The following is a 19,190-nucleotide window of genomic DNA, read 5'->3' as shown; positions in this document are numbered from 1 at the left end:
CCTTAGACTATATCCTATTAAAAATTACGTGAATCTTTTTTTTTCCTCTGTGGAGTTGTTTCCGTTTGTATTCAACTTTAGGATTTGCTTTTATTGTCCTTTTTAATAAAAAGGATAAAAATTTTATAAAATTTTTATTTTTAAAAAATGTAAACTTTTACATGGTTCAAAGTCAAAACTATATAAAAAGCTATTTCCAGAGAAGTCTTGTTCCCATGCCTATGCTCTCTGCCCCATTGTCACCCACTCTCTGTAACCATTTTCATTAATTTCTGGTTTATCCTTCCTGTGTTTGTTTTTTTCAATTGAGGCGTAATTGACATTAACATATTAGTTTCAGATGTACGGCATGATTCACTATTTGTATTTCCTGTTTCTTTTTGCAAATATATGCAAATGAGTATGTTCTTATCTCTTCTTTTTCATTATATACCCATGTATTGTTTGATTCCGTTCATATGAAATGTTCAGAAAAGACAAAGATTAGTGGTTGCCTAGGGCTGGGGGTGGGAATGGGGATTAACCGCATGAGGGATCTCTTTGGGGTGATGGAAGTGTTCTCAAACTTAATTTTGGTGATGGTTGCATGACTCAGTAAATTTACTAAAAATCATTAAATTGTACACTTGAAACAGGTGAATTGTACAGTATGCAAATTATACCTCAATAAAGCTGTTTTTAAAAAAACAAAAAACATGGTTTTGCACTTCTTTACTCGTGCACTTACTAGTGTACCAGCGCTATTTACAGTTGCCAGCCAGGATGGGGGGGGTTCTTTGTGGTTTTTTGGGGGTGGGAGGAGATCGAACCCACTCTCTCAGCAGTGAAGGCACAGAGTCCTAGCCACTGGACCACCCACCAGGGAATTCCCTAGTTCATTTTTATAACAAACGGGAAGGAGATTTTTCTGATGTAACTGGAAGAGGCAAAAAATATTAAATGATATGTCTTATCTTCACAACCCAGCCCCTAGCAGTCAAGCCTGTAACACAGTAGGAGCTTGATAATTGTTTACTGAATGTAGTGTAATAAGTGAGGAAAATCACCAACAGGGAACTAACTGGTCTGTCATTATTGAAAACCAGGAAATGAAGCTAAATCCTGGGGATGAATAGGTAGGGGGTGGGCAGGAACTAGACAATCAATGGTTAGCAGGGCAGACAGTTCCTTACCCTGATTATCTGATGTAGAGAAATAAGCACAGCTACACATAGGTGCCATGTGCAATATGACAATTATAGTTATTTCATCCTTTGCAAGCTGAAAAGCATTTAGAAACCACTCAAAGCAAAGGGGTGGTGGTGAGGAATTGCTTTGATTTTTAGAAAGCAATGGACCCAGTAAAATCAGAAAAGTTTATTACCATTCCTTATGAATAATTTAAAAGTGATATTAGCATGTTAGTCTTCATACAAATTCCTTTCAAGTATAAAAACCAAGATGTCAGTGTATGCTTAAGACTATTAAATCAGACCAATACAAAACCACTCTCTCAGACTTGTGGATCACACCTCCATTTATTAGAGGACACAAATTTGCCCAAACCAAACCCAGGCTTACATTTGGGAATTTGCGAGGCAAAGGGAGAGCAGGAGGCACTATTAAATTAAAAGCCAACTTAAAAGATTTCAGTAGCTAAATAGAAAGTTCCCAGAGACCCAGGTGACAGCCATGTTTCTAACCCCTTTGAACCATGAAGTCCTGTGAGCACCCAAGGTGGCATCAAGCAGAACATCCTGAGACTGGAATACACTTTCATTTGGCTGCCTTTGGGAAAACCCAGTGACTCTACCCAAGGGCAGTGGGCACAGTGCCCAGAAGCCAGTTGACTTCTACGGTGGCCACGTTACTGTAACAGCAGCCCCACTTTCCAAAGTGCTACTGGGCCTTAGTAGAGGAGGTCCACCCTCACCCTCTTCCAGTTGACTCACTTCTCATATAGAATCCCTGCCACCCCCAGGAGGCCCTGAGTCACACACTGGAAAATAGATACAGTACATTGGACCTGAGACAGAAGGCAAGCGCTGGACAACAGTATTCATCCTGGATCCTCCACAGCTTTAGACAATCAGCAGTGTAGAAATATACACCAATGAAGTACTATGTGAAGTGGAGGGTACAGTCATGAAGGAAAAAGAAAAGAAAACACTAGTCCAACGTGAGGGAAAGGGCAACCAGAAGAAAAGGAGGAAGAATACAGAATTTACATAATCATTTTTAGAAAATATTTATTTATTTATTTTGGCTGCACCGGGTCTTAGTTGAGGCAGGCAGGCTTCTTAGTTGTGGCAGGCGGGATCTAGTTCCCCGACCAGGGACCAAACCTGGGCCCCCTGCATCGGCAGCGCAGAGTCTTACCCACTGGACCACCAGGGAAGTCCCTACATAACCTTTTATCTTCTATTAATACTTGATATTTGACCTCCAGGTTCCAGGTTCTCCAAGAGTAGGGTTGCCAGATTTAGCAAATAAAAATACAGGATGCCCCATTATATTTGAATTTCAGATAAACAGCAAATAATTTTTTAGTGTAAGCGTGTCCCAAATATTGCATGGAACACACTTATACTAAACAATTATGGTATTTTATCTGGCAACCCTATCCAGGAGGTTCAGTTAGCCTGAGGTTACTCTGATCATATCCCGTCAAAGAGCAACAGCAAGATGATCACAGAGTGAAGCTCAGGCACTCCACCCACCCCAAGGGGAGGTATGTGTTCCTTTCAGCTCCATTTCCCAAACTCTCAAAAATCCCATGCTATTCTGGCAGGGTGAGAGGATATGTGCACGGTGGAGTTGTCAACCACTATTTGCCAGGTAGAGAAGTTAAGGTTTCCTTCCATATCAAATGAAGAAGGTCAAAAATACAGCTAGGGAGAAGGAGCAGCAGGCCTGCTAGGATATGGAATCTGAATCCTTCCACCCCGAGAGAAGGCTGAGCAACTCCAGCAACACCACCACAAGGGCGATGACAGCCCTGCGGCCTGGAAACCCAACGTACCCCAGCTCTCTTGGAGCAACCTCAAAAGGCACACAGGGCTGAACACACACACAGGGAGATACACAGAGGCAGGAGGAACAGGAAGAGAGCAAGGTAGTCTTTATAGTAACTCAGAGGAATGACAGCAGAAGAGAAGTATCAGAGGGAATCACAGAATCCCCTGACAGTGACTGGCAGGACATTTTATTTCGTTGGTCGTTTCATTGGTTTTATTTAGGGGGTTAATCTTCAGTGGTCTTTCCTTCAAGCGGAAGGATGATGAGAGAAAAAAGAGCCACACAGAAGCCTCAGAGACACAGCTCTTCAGAGGGACTGTTCATTACACATCACCATGCCTACTGTGCTAGCAGAATCCAAGAGCAGATCTGAACATCAGATTCCACAGCCAATATACTATCGTGACTAAGTGCCAAACCCACCTCCTGAGGATGGAAGAGGAACCAATAACAAGGCCATGGCTGGTAAACATTCCTGTCAAAGGCATGAAGAGGGAAACAGCACAAAGAACAGGACCACATTATGCTTTTTTCAGTCTCCACCATGAGCATTCCCAGTCCCTTGTAATCCAGCATCTCTGAAACTGTGTTCCCAGAGATGTTAATAGGTGTTGCATGGGGCCAAAAAACAAAAGTTCAGTGAAATAAGTTTGGGAAATATTGCATACTTATTAAGTTATAACTTCCTGCAGTAGAAGAGGAAACTATCCGGCATTATTTAAATCACTGGTCCCTGCCTTATTTGACCAGAGAACCCTTTTAAGAAACATCTATTACCATCTCACAGAACTCTAGAAATGCTGCTTAACCATTATTGCAAAAATATCTCCTCTCAAGAATGGAAAGAGCATGTCAACATTGGGAACACCTAGGAATCACACATAAGATGGTTTCCAAATATTAGTGTATCAGAAAGCTTAAGGCAATGATTTGAAAACTTATAGAACCTTGTCCTTCTGTGAGGCACTTGCTCAACGGTAAATACAGCCAGGAACGCTGAAATTAGATTTCAAACAGCCAAGCAAAAGCCTACAAACAACAGTGCTAGGCTGCTCTGCTTAGTCGTGGCCTGGCCAGGACAGAAAACAACGGCACTTGGTGGCATCTCCTCTTACCACTTCGACAGGAGAGACACACACACTCTCACTCTCTCAAACTTCCTCCAAAAGGTTCAGACCAAACTTCAAAGCAGCCAAGTGCAAACTAGCCTCTCTTTGTTCCTCCAAAAGCTGAATAACCTGGAGTCTAGGGTTTCCAGGGGAAGAGATAAGTGGCTCACGCTGGCATTGTTAAATGCTGTCAAAGGAATTCCCCCTTATTCTCCTTAGGTGCAGTCTCCAAGCAGCACCCCCAAAGCTATAAGAGGACACACTTCTTGCTGTTCTTCTTTGTGGCAGGGTAAAGCACAGCCCGGACAGCTTCTGAAAATACCTCATGGACCCCATCCTGCATCAGGGCTGAACATTCCAGATACTTCACAGCCCCCACCTGCTTAGCCAGGGAAGTGCCTTGCTGAGGAGTTGTGGGCACTAGGCTCTGTTCCTTCAGCTTCTTCACTGTCTCAATGTCACTTCGCAGGTCCCTCTTGGTGCCTACCAGCAAAACAGGTACATTGGGGCAATGATGGGAGACCTCTGGGTACCACTTATGCCTCACATTGGCATAAGAAGATGGGTTGCCAATGGAAAAACAAATGACGAAGATATTGGTCTGGGGGTAGGAGAGTGTTCGCAGTCGGTCATACTCCTCTTGGCCAGCTGTGTCCCACAGGTTCAGGCTGACGATCTGGCCGTCCACAGATGTCTGGGCACTATAGTTGTCAAAGACAGTAGGGATATACTCCTCGGGAAAGGCGTTTGTTGTGTAACTGATGAGGAGGCAGGTCTTACCTACAGCCCCATCTCCCACAACCACACATTTAATTGTCTGCATTCTTCCCTTGGAGTCCTACGGACAAGAGAGAAAGAAAGAATGTTCACAGACGTCTGGTTAATTTAGGGAGCCTAAGCCATATAAACATTTCTCTCTGAGGAGAAAGAAAGGAGGTGAGACCCCCCCACCGCCACCGCCACTTGCCTGGCCTCTTAACACTATGGAAGAGTCAGCTGTGAAAGGTTGCAGAGGGCAAGAATTCTTACCATGGAGTCCATGGACTGCTAGAGGATAAGCTTCAGTAGATTCTAGAAGCCACCTCTGCAGTTGTGTGCAATATTATGTGCATAAGGAAATTTTTCTGGAAAGAAGATCCAAAGCTGTCATCAGACTCTCAAAAAGGACTGTGAGCCCAACAAGATAGGTATTTATGTTGCAGTATCGTCATAAGGTCTGCATATACAATATCAAAGGTTCTAAAATATAGCAGATGCTAAATAAATGTTAACTAATTAAAAAACAAACAAAAAAAATGGTATAGAAAGAAGGTTCCCAAGGTTGAAACGAAAGGAAACACGTCTTTTACTTTGGGTCTGTGGCTATAGACTCAGCAAAGTCTATAAAACTCAGCACTGTTTTCTCTTCCTGAAAAACAGTGACATCATAATATTGGAGAGAAAGGTAGGCCAGTCAGACTCAGCCATATAGAGAAGTGGCTGAGTCCAGACTCTGAAGTCAGACCTCCTGGAGTCGAAAACCAGTCCTCTCTTTTCCTAAGCTTTGTGAAACTCGGGCAAGTTTTTAACCTGAAGCTTACATGAAAGAATGCATGTGCTGTACTTATTAGTGCCTGCCACATAGGAAGTACTCATTAAGTGTCAGAAGCTACTATGACTTCACAGAAATTACTAATGTGCCGGGGAAGGCAAAAGTTCTATAATGTGAGTACAATGCTAGACAAACCAGGGGGTCTCACCCCTTCCGACCTTATCTGAGTAAAACTACAGGTCATAACACCACTATATTCTCGTCAATTTCTTCATGAATCAAGTATTTGCGAGTTAATGGTACAACACAGATGATCCCCAAGGAGCATGTTTACTATGAGCTCCCATGTCTGTATCCCCTTATTAATATTCTGTCAATGCCCTACTGTGTCAGTGCCTCCACAGCACTCCATTTTCTTTAGCTTCTTAACTAGTACCCTAGTTTCAGACCCGATCCTCACAGCATTAACTTCAAGTGTCCGAACATGGAGGAAAGGGGACACATTATCATATGTATTTGATTATGGAAAAAAATTTGAGAATCAATTAGTTTCTTACCTTGGGAGTGTGGGGGAATAGACACATTCCCCCATCCTGCTGTTTTATTAGCTAAGGTCTACATTAGGTCCATATCGTAGACAAAAACCAGACAAAACAAAACAGCTCACTTTGGGTCAAGGTAAAAAAAAGTTGGCCTTCTCAGCATGCTTCGCACAGGCCCGCTAGGGGTAGCTCTCTCCTCACACAGCCAGCTCTGCCCAGTGAGGCGTTCCACCTAGAAGCCTTCCTTTCTTTGGCACAGGTCCCACAGCTAAAAGTCCAGAGCCTGATTCAGCTCTAGTAGGCAATCATCCCAGAAGACTCACTGACCATAGCTGTCTTTTTCCATCTAGGAATACGCATGAGGATCAAACACACAAGGTCAATGGAAACAGGGCAAAGTCACCACCACACTCCTTGAGAATAGCCTTCCTTGATTTTCCCAGTTTGGATTAATTTCTTTTGCCTTTGATAGCAATCACTGCCTGTACAACTCACCTTCCCAGCTGCCTCTAGGTATCACCCGGTGTCTCTGCTCAAAGTGACAATAGTGCATCTGAGAGGGTTGCTGAACCAGAGCAAAACTCTTAGGCACAAAGACCATTTTGCATCCCAAGTTCAGCTCCTCACCTCTATAACTAGGAAGAGCCATCTACACTCTTTTCTACTTGTTTACGTCTACCAGTACTCCTGGTATATATAATAAATACCAGACCTACATGATGAAATGCACCTAGAACATGCCAGGTCTGAACAAAACCAAAACATCCTCACCTATAGCAAACTCTCAAAGAAAGGGAAGGTTCAGCAGAAGCGGGGCGGGGGGGGGGGCTGCTTTGTACAGTTGACTCATTCATTCAGCCCACATATTCATTATACGATTTTCTCTGCTTGTGTGTATATTTGAAATTCTCCATATTTAACAAGTTTAAAAATAAGACTAAAAAGTATAATCCAAAAGAACTGAAGACAGGATCTCAAAGAGATAATTGCCCACCCATGTTCATTGCATCATTATTCACAATAGCCAAGAGGTGGAAGCAGCCTAAATGTCCATCGATGGATAATGGATAAAGAAGAAAAAAAAAATATATATATATATATATATGTATATATAATTCAGCCTTAAAAAGTAAAAGGAAATCTTTTCATACACTACAACATGGATGAACCTTGAAGACATTATGCTAAGGGAAATAAGCCAGTCACAAAAAGCCAAATATTGCATGATTCCACTTATATGAGGTATATGAGGTATCTAGAATAGTCAAATTCATAGAAGCAGAAAGTAGAATGGTAGTTGCCAGGGGCAGGGGGAGGGGGAAATGGGTAGTTGTTTAAGGGGTACAGACTTTCAGTTTTTCAAGATAAAAAAATTCTAAAGATCTATCGCACAAAAATGTGCATATAGTTACTGTTACTGTACTGTACACTTTAAAATGGTTAAAAATACTAAAAATAAAAATAATACTTTTTAAAGGGCTGGGAACTCTGAGAGAAGGCTAGGAGTTACAAGAGAGAGGCAAATATTCTGTTTATCACCAATATGAGAAAAGCTTGTTTCGTTCAGCTCCATCATCCAGCACAATGCTGTCCGGTTACAGATCACCCACAGCTTTTCCCTTATCACCATCACTATCCACACACTCTCCCAGGCACTACTATGCACAATGCACTGCTAGGAGAGACTCAAAAAAGGGGTTAAAAAAAAAAGAACGATGATAGAAGTTTATAGTCTTAGGGTAAACGTAGGACTTCTATAAAAAGGTAAACAATAATACACAGTAAAGCATGGTCCAGAGAAAAGTAAGTTGCTATGAGGAAACAAGGGGAAATTAAAAACTGAGAGCCTGTTACAGGCATTGTGTAAAATACTCTCACATATCTTATTTAAGCTTCATAGTAGCACTGTAAAGTAGACATCACCTCAGCTCAGAGATCATTAAATATGCCTCTAGGATTGGAAATTGGAAGAGGCCTGGAGCTGCAGAGACCAACACCTCAGAAGGCATTCACTTTTAACCTTGGAATTACAGTTTCTTCTAAATCTTCCATTCTCATCTGACAAAGCATCCTTCTTCACATGTACGTTTCCCAGCAGTCACTTTTCTCCGAGGTTAGAGGCACAACATAAAAGACCCCATAACTGGACTTCCCTGGTGGCGCAGTGGTTAAGAATCCGCCTGCCAATGCAGGGGCACGGGTTCGCTGGTCCGGGAAGATCCCACATGCCGCGGAGCAACTAAGCCGGTGTGCCACAACTGCTGAAGCCGGAGCGCCTAGAGCCCGTGCTCCGCAACAAGAGAAGCCACTGCAATGAGAAGCCCGCGCACCCCAACTAAGAGCAGCCCCCACTCCCGCAACTAGAGAAAGACCGTGCGCAGCAACGAAGACCCAACGCAGCCAAAAATAAATAAATTTTTAAAAAAGACCCAGTAGCAGTAAAGACAAGAATGCAGCTCAGAGTATTACTATTTCTAGCACATTCTCCCCCCGAGTCTCACCCTTTTCAAAAGTCAAACCCACTTGAAATCACTCTAACTTTCTGAAACTAAAACAATTCAGCAGAAGACCCTCATTTTTACTTACTACTTTCTGCAACTTAGTTATCTACTAAATCTGGGAAGCTTTTTCACATTGAAGACTGACTTTTTGGTTCAAGTCCAGCCAAAGACACCCCAGGGCGAAGGAAGCCATGTGAACACTCCCCAACCCGGAGCCAGGGGAGACTATCCTGCGCTTGGAAACTTAACCAGAGAGGCAATTCTAGTGACCCATCGATAGCCACCGCAAGCCCGCTCGGCCCTTCCCTCACATCCTTTCCACCGAGGGTCCTTGGTTCTGGGATTTCGGATGGACTCGTGAGCCTGGGACAGAGAGGTGCCTCACGTCGGATTCACAAATAGGAAGAGCTGGCTCGATCTCCCCCGCTATACATACAACTCATCCCACTCTCAAGTCCCTTCCATCCAAGGAGTGGCTCATATACTAAGGTAACCGTCCCGGGGATGGGGAGACTCGAGGAGAAAAGAGCGGATCAGGGGGCCGCCTGGTGTGGGGGGGTTCTCCATAAGGATTACCCAGCAAAGTAGTCGTCCTCCCGCGCTGTTGTACCGCAGCTGGTAGAGCCTCCCAGGCGTCCCTCGCTGGGCTGGGCAGGCTCGGCGGGCTCGGCGCCACATCCGGGCAGCTACCGAGTCCCGCCCCCGTCGTCAGACGCAGTCTCCACCCGGTGCCCCGTGACCTCCTGGGAAATGGAGTTCTAGCCCCCGCCGCGTGCTCTGCAAGTCACTGGCTTCTAAACTACACCTTTGGGTAATCAAGGATCTCCGGGGTCCCAGTTCCTCGGTTCGGAGGTCCCCGAGCTTCACATTTCCCGTGACAAAGTGAGGCCGCCTCCTCCTCCCCAGACCGCTGTTTTCTCCTCAAGACAAATATTAACATAAAGAGGCAGTCAGGGAACTGAAAAAGTGTTAGTAAAAACGGAGGCGATAAAAGAAAACGTGGTAGTGAGTTAAGGTAGCTGTCACCATATATTAGTTTGCATTTTCTAGAGTTTTATATAAATGAAATCATACAGTATGCACTCTTTTTTTAACAGCTTTATTGAGATATAAATTCACATACCATACAATTCACTCACTTAAATTGTACAATTAAATAGTTTTTTATATATTACATTATTAATTTTTTAAAATAGTGGTAAATATATATAACAAAATTTGCCATTTCAACCATTTTTAACTGTACAATCCAGTGGTGTTAAGTACATTCGCAATGTTGTGGAACCATCACCCTTGTCTATTTCTGAAACTTTTTCATCACCCCAAATAGAAACTTTGTACCCACTAGGCAATAGCTGCTCATTCCCCTCTTCCCACCACCCCTGAAAACCAACCTCTAATCTACTTTCTGTCTCCATGAATTCGACTTTTCTAGCTACTATTCATCTATTGCTGGACATTTGGGTTGTTTTCAACTTTTGACTATTGTGAATAATGCTGCAATGAACACTGGTGTACAAGAATATGGTTCTGTTGATTTTTCTCTATTTTTTGTTTTCTATCTCACTGATTTCCACTTTGATCTTCATTATTTTTGTTCTTTGAGTTTTATTTGCTCTTCTTTTTACTGAAGTGAAAGCTGAAGTTATTGTTTTGAGACTTCCTTCTGTTCTGATATAGGTGTTTAGTGCTTAAAAATTACCCTGTAACTATTGCTTCAGCAGAATGTCATGAATTATATAGTGTGGTTTCATTTTCATTCAGTTCAAAATATGTTCTAATTTCTTTTTTGATTTCTTCTTTGTCCCATGTGTTGTCTAGAAGTGGATTATTTTGTTTTCAAATATTTGAGGATTTTCCAGAGATGTTTCTGTTACTGATAGGTAATTTAAATTCCATTATTCATATTTTGTGTGACTTGAATCCTTTCAAATTCATTGAGACTTGTTTTGTGGCCTAGAATATAGCCTATCCTGGTAAATACTCCATGCACACTTGAAAAGAATGTGTATTTTGCTGCTATTGGGTGGACTGTTCTATAAATGTCAACCAGGTCAATTTGGTTGATAGTGTTATTTACTTCTACTATATCCTTGCTCATTATATGCCTACTCGTTCTATCAGTTATTAAGAGTATTGAAATCTCTGACTTGAATTGTGGATTTGTTTATTTCTCTTTGCAAGTTTATCAGTTTTTGATTCATGGATTTTTTTTTTTTTTGGCCGTGCCACGCAGCATGTGGGATCTTAGTTCTCAGACCAGGGACTGAACCTGCATCCCCTGCAGTGGAAGTGCAGAGTCATAACCACTGGACCACCAGGGAAGTCCATGATTCACGTATTTTGTAGGTCTTATACTAGATGCACAAGCGTTTAGAATTGTTATGTCCTCTTCATTAATTGACCCCTCTATCATTATGAAATTACCTTCTTTATTCATGGTATCTTTGCTCTGAAATCTACTTTGTCCAATATTAATATAGCCCCTCCAGCTTTCTTTTGACTAGTGTTATCATGGTACATTTTTTTTACATACTTTTACTTTTAACCTATTTGTGTCTTTGTATTTAAGGAGTATTTTTTGTAGGCAGCATACGGTTGGGTCCTGCTTTTTTTACCCAATCTGATCATCTTTACCCTGTAACTGGGGTGTTTAGACCATCTACATTTAACGTGATCGTTGATTTGTGATTGTTAGGTTTGAGTCTGTCATCTTGCTATTTGTTTTCTATTTGCCCCATCTCTTCTTTGTTCCTTTTTCCGCCTTCTTTTGGATTAATCAATATTATTTTTATTCCATTTTATCTCCTTTGTTGGCTTATTGGCTATACCCCCCCCCCTTTTTTTTTTTTTGACCACATCAAGCGGCATGTGGGATCTTAGTTCCCCAACCAGGGATCAAGCTCACGCCCCCTGCATTGGAAGCATGGAGTCTTAACCACTGGACCACCGGGGAAGTCCCTAGCTATACCTCTTTGTTTTTTTATTTTAGTGGTTGCTTAAAGGTTGATAGTGTACATCTATAAGTTATCAGTCTACCTTTAAGTGTTTATTATACCACTTCACAAAGAGTATAAGAACCTTACATTATTATACTTCCATTCTCTCTTCCTGGACCACTCGTTATGCATTCTACTTTTATCTCATGATACATTGTTATTATTTTTGTTTAAACAGTTACTTTTTTTAATTTTATTTTTTTTTGGCTGCGTTGGGTCTTCATTGCTGTGCTCGGGCTTTCTCTAGTTGCAGCAAGCCAGTGCTACTCTTCGTTGCGGTGCATGGGCTTCTCATTGTGGTGGCTTCTCTTGTTGCGGAGCACAGGCTCTAGGCACCCTGGCTTCAGTAGTTGTGGCATGCGGGCTCAGTAGTTGTGACTCGCGGACTCTAGAGCGCAGGCTCAGTAGTTGTGGTGCACAGGCTTCGTTGCTCCGCAGCATGTGGGATCTTCCCCGACCAGGGCTCGAACCCATGTCCCCTGCATTGGCAGGCGGATTCTTAACCACTGTGCCACCAGGGAAGCCCTAGATAGTTACTTTTTAATACTGCATTATTTAGAGCAGTTTCAGGGTCACAGAAAAATTGAGCAGAAGGTAGAGAGTTCCCATGATATGTCTGTTACAATCAACAAACCTACATTGGCACATCATTATCATCCAAAGTCCACAGTTTACCTTAGGATTTATTCTTGGAGTTGTGCATTCTACGAGTTTTAACAAACGTATTCACCATTATAGTATTATACAGAATAGTTTCACTGCCCTAAAAATCCTCTGTGGCCTGCCTATGCATCCCTCCCTCCCTCCTAACCCCTGGCAGCCACTGATCTTTTTACTGTCCCTTAGTTTTGCCTTTTCTAGAATGTTATATAGTTGTAATCAATCTTTAGCCTTTTCAGATTGGCTTCTTTCACTTAGTAATATGCATTTGAATTTCATCCGTGGCTTTTCATGGCTTTATAGCTCATTTATTCTTTTTTAAACATAGAGTTTATTTTTCAGAGTAGTTTTAAATTCAAATCAAAATTGAGCTGAAAATAGAGAGTTCCCATATATTCCCTGCCCTCTCACATGTACAACCTCCACCATGATCAACATCCTACACTAGAGTGGTACAGTTTTTACAATTGATAAACCTACACTGATACATTATTACTACCCAAAGTCCATAGTTTGCATTAGAGTTCACTCTTGGTGGTGTACATTCTATGAGTTTTGACAACTGTATGATGACATGTATTCACCATTATAGTATCATACAGAATAGTTTCACTGCCCTAAAAATCCTCTGTGGTCCACCTATTCATTCCCCTCTCCCCCCAATATCTGACAACTACTGACCTTTTTATTGTCTCCATAGCTTTGCCTTAGTTGGAATCATACCATATGTAGCCTTTTCAGGTTGGCTTCTTTCACTTAGTAATGTGCATTTGAGGTTCCTCCATGTCTTTTCCTGGCTTGATAGCTCATTTCTTTTTAGGGCTGAATAATATTTCATTGTCTGGATGTACCACAGTTTATCCATCTACCCACTGAAGGACATCTTGGTTGCTTCCAAGATTTGGCAATTATGAATAAAGCACTATAAACATCTAAGTGCAGGTTTTTGTGCAAACATAAGTTTTCAACTCATTTGGATAGACACCAAGGAGCGTGATTGCTGGACCATATGGTCAATTATCTTTTTAAAACAGCTTTATTGAAATATAATTTACATACCATAAATTCATTCATTCACTTTAAGTGTACAGTTAAATGATTTTTAGTAAATTTACAACATTGTGCTACTATCATCACAATCTGATTTTAATATTTAATTTTTTTTTTTTTTTTTTTTTTTTTGTGGTACACGGGCCTCTCACTGTTGTGGCCTCTCCCATTGTGGAGCACAGGCTCTGGACGTGCAGGCTCAGCGGCCATGGCTCACGGGCCCAGCCGCTCCGCGGCATGCGGGATCTTCCCAGACCAGGGCACGAACCCATGTCCCCTGCATCGGCAGGCAGACTCTCAACCACTGCGCCACCAGGGAAGCCCAATATTTAATTTTTAATTTTTTTTCATGTCTGGTTTTAAAACATTTCCATCACCCCAAAAAGATCCTTCATGCCCAGTTACAGTCACTCCCTGTTCCCAACCCCCAGGCAACAACCACTAATCTACTTGTCTCTATAAAGTTGTCTTTCCTGACGATTTGACATGAATGGGGCCACACAGTATATCATCTTTTTGTATTTGGTTTCTTCCACTTAGCATAATGTTCTTGAGTTTCATCCACAATGTAGCATGTATCAGTATTTCATCCCTTTCTATTGCCAAATTATATATTTTCTTTTTAAATCAAATATATAGACGTATAATTTATATACCACTAAATAAGCTCATTTTAAGTTTATAGCTTGATGACTTCTGACAAATGTATGCACCACGTAATTACTACCACAATCAAGACATACATTTCCATCACCCCCAAATAGTTCCCTTGTACCCCTTTGCAGTCAATCCTTACCACCCCTAGCCCCAGAAGACCACTGTTCTGCTTGCTGTCACTGAAGATTAATTATACCTTTCTAGAACTTCATATAAATGGAATCAGAGCATTTACTCTTTTGTGTCCTTTTTTTTGGAATAGGATATCTCAGATAACTGAGCAACTGCTCCAGAGAAGCATGGTTTTCAGCACAGTTTTATATCTTGTCAGAACAAAGAACATCAAACAAGTCAGGGATACATTCCTTCAGAGTTTCAAAAAAAAAAAGCAGATCAGTACATACACAGTGAGTCTCTATGGCCCTGGCACCTGGGAAGGGAGTCTTATCATTGAAGGAGTACTAGCACTGGTATCCCAACAGGGAGGCATTTAATCTTTATTTTTAATATGGACATTATTTCTGGTCAGTGTACCCTTTTCTTTAATAATTACAGCAGGTGTACAATGTATGTTTGATAGGCCACGAGCAGGTTGTTTTAGCTAGCATAAAATTCAAGTTAAATCATGTATAAGCCAGAATGACTTCCCTCATACCTCAATATGTGAAAATTTCTTTCATCACATTGTGTATGATAGCTTGATAGCTACCTTCTTAACTTGTATAAGTATTTTGGTTTTTCAAAAACCATGAGCTGCTAATCATTTTCTCAGCACAATATTTCTGAGATTTATTCATGTTGTGGGGCATAACAGTAGTTCATTCCCTTTTATTGCTTAGTAGCATTCAATCGCAAGGATATATAGCAATTTGTTTCTAGTTTGGGGCCATTATGGATAAAGTTGCTATGAATATTGTATATAAGGCTTGTTGATGAAAATAATAAATAATCTATAATAGGAAGAGAGAAGAGTTTTATTTGAGCCAAACTGAGGACTGTAGCCCAGAAGACAGCCTCTCAGATAACCCTGAGGAACCGCTCCAGATAAGCATGGTTTTCATCACAATTTTATATCTGGTCAGAGCAAAGAACATCAAACAAGTCATGGATACATTCTTTCAGGGTTTCCAAAAACAAACCAAAAACCAAATCAGCATGTGCACAGCGAGTCAGTACTGGCCTTGGCACCTGGGAAGGGAGTCTTATCATGGAAGGAGTATCAGTATTGGCATCTCAGGAAGGGAGGCATTTAATCTTTATTTTTAACATGGACATTGTTTACTTCTGGTCAATGCGTCCTTTTCTTTAATAACTAAAGCAGAGTTACAATCTATGTTTGTTAGGCCACAAACAGGCTGTGTGAATAAAATTCAAGTTAACTCAAGCCACAGTGACTTCCCCATACCTCAATATTTGAAAATTTCTTTCATCAATCAGTCTTTTTGTGGACATATGTTTTCATTTCTCTTGAGGGATACCTAAGAGTGGAATTGTTGGGTCATTGGGTAGGTGTATGTTTAACTTTGTATGTTTAACATTTTTAAAAACTATCAAATAGTACAGCAAAGTGGTTGTACCATTTAAAATTCTAATGTATGAGAGTCCCGGTGCTCCACATCTTCACCATCACCTAGTATTGTCTTTTTAATTTAGCAATTCTAGTGGGTATATATAGTGGTATTTCACATGCATTTCCCTGATGCCCAATGACTTGAGCAGCTTTTCATTTACTTAATTGCTATTGATACATCTTTCCTGGTGTAGTGTCTGTTCAAATATTTTGCCTATTCTGTTATTAGGTTGTTTTCTTATTTGGAGTTGTAAAAGCTCTTTATATATTCTGGATACAAATCCTTTATCAGATATAGGTATTGTGAATATTTTCTCCCACTCTGTGGCTTGCCTTTCATTTTCTTAAATGAAATGGCAGAAGTTAATTTTGATGATGTCCAATCAAATTTTTCTTTTTTGCTTAGTGCTTTTTTTTCATCCTCTTCTATATAAGAGAACATTGCCTATATTCTTATATATTTTACAGCTTTTTTTACTGTTGTGAATGAAATTTCATTTTCTACTTAGTTATTGCTTATATAGAAAGTTATTGATTTAGATATATTTTAAAAGTGGCCATCTTGCATGTAAACATTTCTTTTTTGTTTAATAACTTGTAAGTTGACTCTCTTGGATTTTCATATCAACTGGAAATAATGACAGTTTTGTCTTTTTCTTAATGTGTATTTATTTATTTATTCGGTTGCACCAGGTGGGCTCCTTAGTTGCAGCTCGCCGGCTCCTTAGTTGCAGCATGCAGGCTTCTTAGTTGTGACATGTGGGATCTAGTTCCCTGACCAGGGATCAACCCAGGCCCCCTGCATTGGGAGCGTGGAGTCTTAACCACTGCGCCACCAGGGAAGTCCTGACAGTTTTGTCTTTGCCTTACCAGTATTTACACCTCTTATTTTGATTTCTCATTTCATGGCATTGGTCAAGACATCCAGCATAATGCTAAATGGTAGCTAAGATACCTATGAAGGTCCGAGATTAGATTTTGGAGAATAACAGTGAGACTGGAGAGAAGCTAGAGTCACTACAAGGAAAGAATCAACAGAACTTGGTAACTAACTGAATAAGGGGAATGAAAGAGAAACACAGGTTAGAAATAATTAGGATGTTAAGCTTAGGAACAGGGAGAATGAAATATCCATTATCAGAAATGAGGAAACGAAGAGAATTACTTGGCATGGGGGAAATAGTAATCAATATAGTATCAATAGTATACAATTGATAATAGTATCAATTTCAGATATTTTCAGTTTGAGTTTACAATAGGGCTTTCATGCAGAAGTGTCCTGTAGGCAGTTAGAAATAGAGAACTGGTGTTTGGATGAGAGGCCTGAGCTAGAGATGAAGATTTTTAGTCATTAACAAAGGTGATGTTTATTTTTTAATTGATGTATAGTTGATTGACAGCATTATATTAGTTTCAAGCAAAGGTGATAGTTGAAACAGTAATGTAGATTAGTTACCTGAAAAGGAAAGTTAGAGAAAAAGAGAAGAGTTCAACACTGGGCCTCAAGGGTACAGGTAGGAGGAAGTAGAGGAGCCAAGAAAAAATAAGAAAGAAGGATTTAGAACAGAAGAACATGCAGAATAGCTTTAAAAGTTATGAGGAATAGCCAACAGTGTCAAATAGGAAAAAGAGCTTAAGGGAAACAAGGAGTGGGAGTGGCAGAGCTTCCGAAATTGTCAATAAAAATATCTGAAGGATGGGGCTTCCCTGGTGGTACAGTGGTTAAGAATCCGCCTGCCAATGCAGGGGACACAGGTTCGAGCCCTGGTCTGGGAAGATCCCACATGCCATGGAACAACTAAGCCCATGCGCCACAACTACTGAGCCTGCGTGCTGCAACTAATGAAGCCCACGCGTCTAGAGCCTGTGCTCCACAACAAGAGAAGCCACCACAATGAGAAGCCTGAGCACCACAACAAAGAGTAGCCCCTGCTTGCTGCAACTAGAGAAAGCCCGCGCGCAGCAACGAAGACCCAACGGCAGCCAAATTAATTAATTAATTAATTAATTAATTTTTAAAAAAAATCTGAAGGTTGACAGCTGCAAAGTAAAACATTTTTGAGCTACTAAAGGAAAACTAAATACAGACTAGGTATTAGATGATATTGAGAAATTATACATTTTATTGAGTGTGATAATGTTATTGTGGTTGTATTTAAGTCTTTATCTTTTAAAGATATGAGCCAAAATATTTAAAAGTGAAATAATATGATGTCTAGGATATGCTTTAAAATACTCCAGCAAAGTTTTAATAATAATAATAATATTAATAATAATAAACGTGAGGGATAAATAAGACAATAATAACAGAGTGTTCGTTATTATTGAAATGGGTGATGGGTTCATAGGGGCTCATTATTCTATTCTCTCTTCTTTGTATATGTTTGAAAATTTCCACAATGAAAGGTTTAAAAATGCATAATTTGGTATGACCTCCAAGATATATTGTTAAGACAAAAGCAAGATTCAGAACATGTGGATGGTATGCTATCATTTGGATAAGAAAAAAATTAAAAGAAAGACCATGAATGTTTGCTTGTATATGCATAGAATATCTCTGAAAAGATTCTCAAGAAACTGATAACTTTAGTTGCTTCCTAGAAGGAGAACCTGTATGGCTTGGGAACAAGAGTGAGAAGGAGATTTTTAAATTGTATATCCTCTTAAAACGTTTGAAATTTTGAAACTATGTAAATATTCAAAAAAGTAAATAACACTAAAAATAAATAATTTCTGATAATATGGTTTTGACTGTTGTACAATTGTTAAGAAAGGATTGCTAAAAAAAATTTTTAAAGGAAAAAAAGCATTCCTAAAATAAAAGGTATAATGTAGCCAAGAATTTTAATAAGCCTAGAACCAAAATTTCAACTAATTTTACAAAAACATTAGAGGTGGGAAAGAAATATGAGGGGAGAACTATAGGTACTAAATAATTCTTGCTATGTACAGAAAAAGTGTAAGTTTAAATATGTTTTTAATACAGGGGTTATTACTCATTGACTAGAAATAAGAACTAGAATTAGAGGGAAAAAAGGAACAAGGACAACTTGATCAGCCAAGCAATCAGACAGATCAATGCAGAAACAGAAGACTTAAACAAGACTATAAACCAGATGACTGTTGGCTTGGGGCTTCTGGATAGCCTCAGGATGGGAGGTGATAGCCAGGGGAACCAACCATGTGATTAGAGGATTGGAACTTTCAGTCCCATCCCCTGACCTCCAAGGGAGAGGGGCTGGAGATTGATGTAATCACCAATGGCCAATGATTGAATCAAACATGCATATCAAACATGCACTCCCAGAAATATCCTAACCAAAGGAGTTTGGAGAGCTTCCAGATTGGTGAACATGTGGAGGTACTGAGAGGGTATCGCACCCAGAGAAGTCATGGAAGCTCTGCATTCCTTCCCTCATAACTTTATGTATCTCTTCCATCTGGCTATTCCTGATTTTTATCCTTTTAAAACAAACCAGTAATCTAGTAAGTAAACTGTTTTCCTGAGTTTGGTGAGCCATTCTAGCAAGTTATCAAGCTCAAAAAGGGGGTTGTGGGAACCTCCGATATGTAG

General features: G+C 40.4%; 1 protein-coding gene across 2 annotated transcripts; it reads right to left on the bottom strand.

Annotated features, from left to right (window-relative positions):
- Positions 1-1,509: 1,509 nt before the first annotated feature.
- On the bottom strand, positions 1,510-9,373 carry LOC309796835 (rho-related GTP-binding protein RhoG-like). Of its 2 annotated transcripts, XM_082610213.1 has the most exons (3): positions 9,257-9,313; positions 6,195-6,525; positions 1,510-4,944 (listed from the first exon to the last, which is right to left on the bottom strand). In XM_082610213.1, exons 2-3 carry the CDS (start codon positions 6,219-6,221, stop codon positions 4,354-4,356), a joined length of 618 nt encoding a protein of 205 aa, XP_082466339.1. In that variant the 5' UTR covers positions 6,222-6,525; positions 9,257-9,313; the 3' UTR covers positions 1,510-4,353. The 2 variants fall into 2 exon arrangements, with proteins under 2 accessions (XP_082466339.1, XP_082466338.1); XM_082610212.1 differs by lacking the exon at positions 6,195-6,525 and having other exon boundaries at positions 9,257-9,373.
- Between the last annotated feature and the right edge of the window lie 9,817 nt (positions 9,374-19,190).

This window comes from Mesoplodon mirus (assembly GCF_964341445.2).
Source record: "Mesoplodon mirus genome assembly, chromosome: X".
Taxonomy (NCBI): Eukaryota; Metazoa; Chordata; class Mammalia; order Artiodactyla; family Ziphiidae; genus Mesoplodon; species Mesoplodon mirus.
The sequence above is the reverse complement of the archived record's forward strand: the minus strand, read 5'-3'. Positions and strand labels throughout refer to the sequence as shown.

Excerpts from the sequence above, each read along its gene's own strand:
- LOC309796835 (XM_082610212.1), bottom strand. The coding sequence starts at position 9,358 with ATGTGGCGCCGAGCCCGCCGAGCCTGCCCAGCCCAGCGAGGGACGCCT. Across the intron at positions 4,945-9,256 it reads GAGGACGACTACTTTGCTGG|GACTCCAAGGGAAGAATGCA; the intron begins GTAATCCTTATG and ends TCTTGTCCGTAG.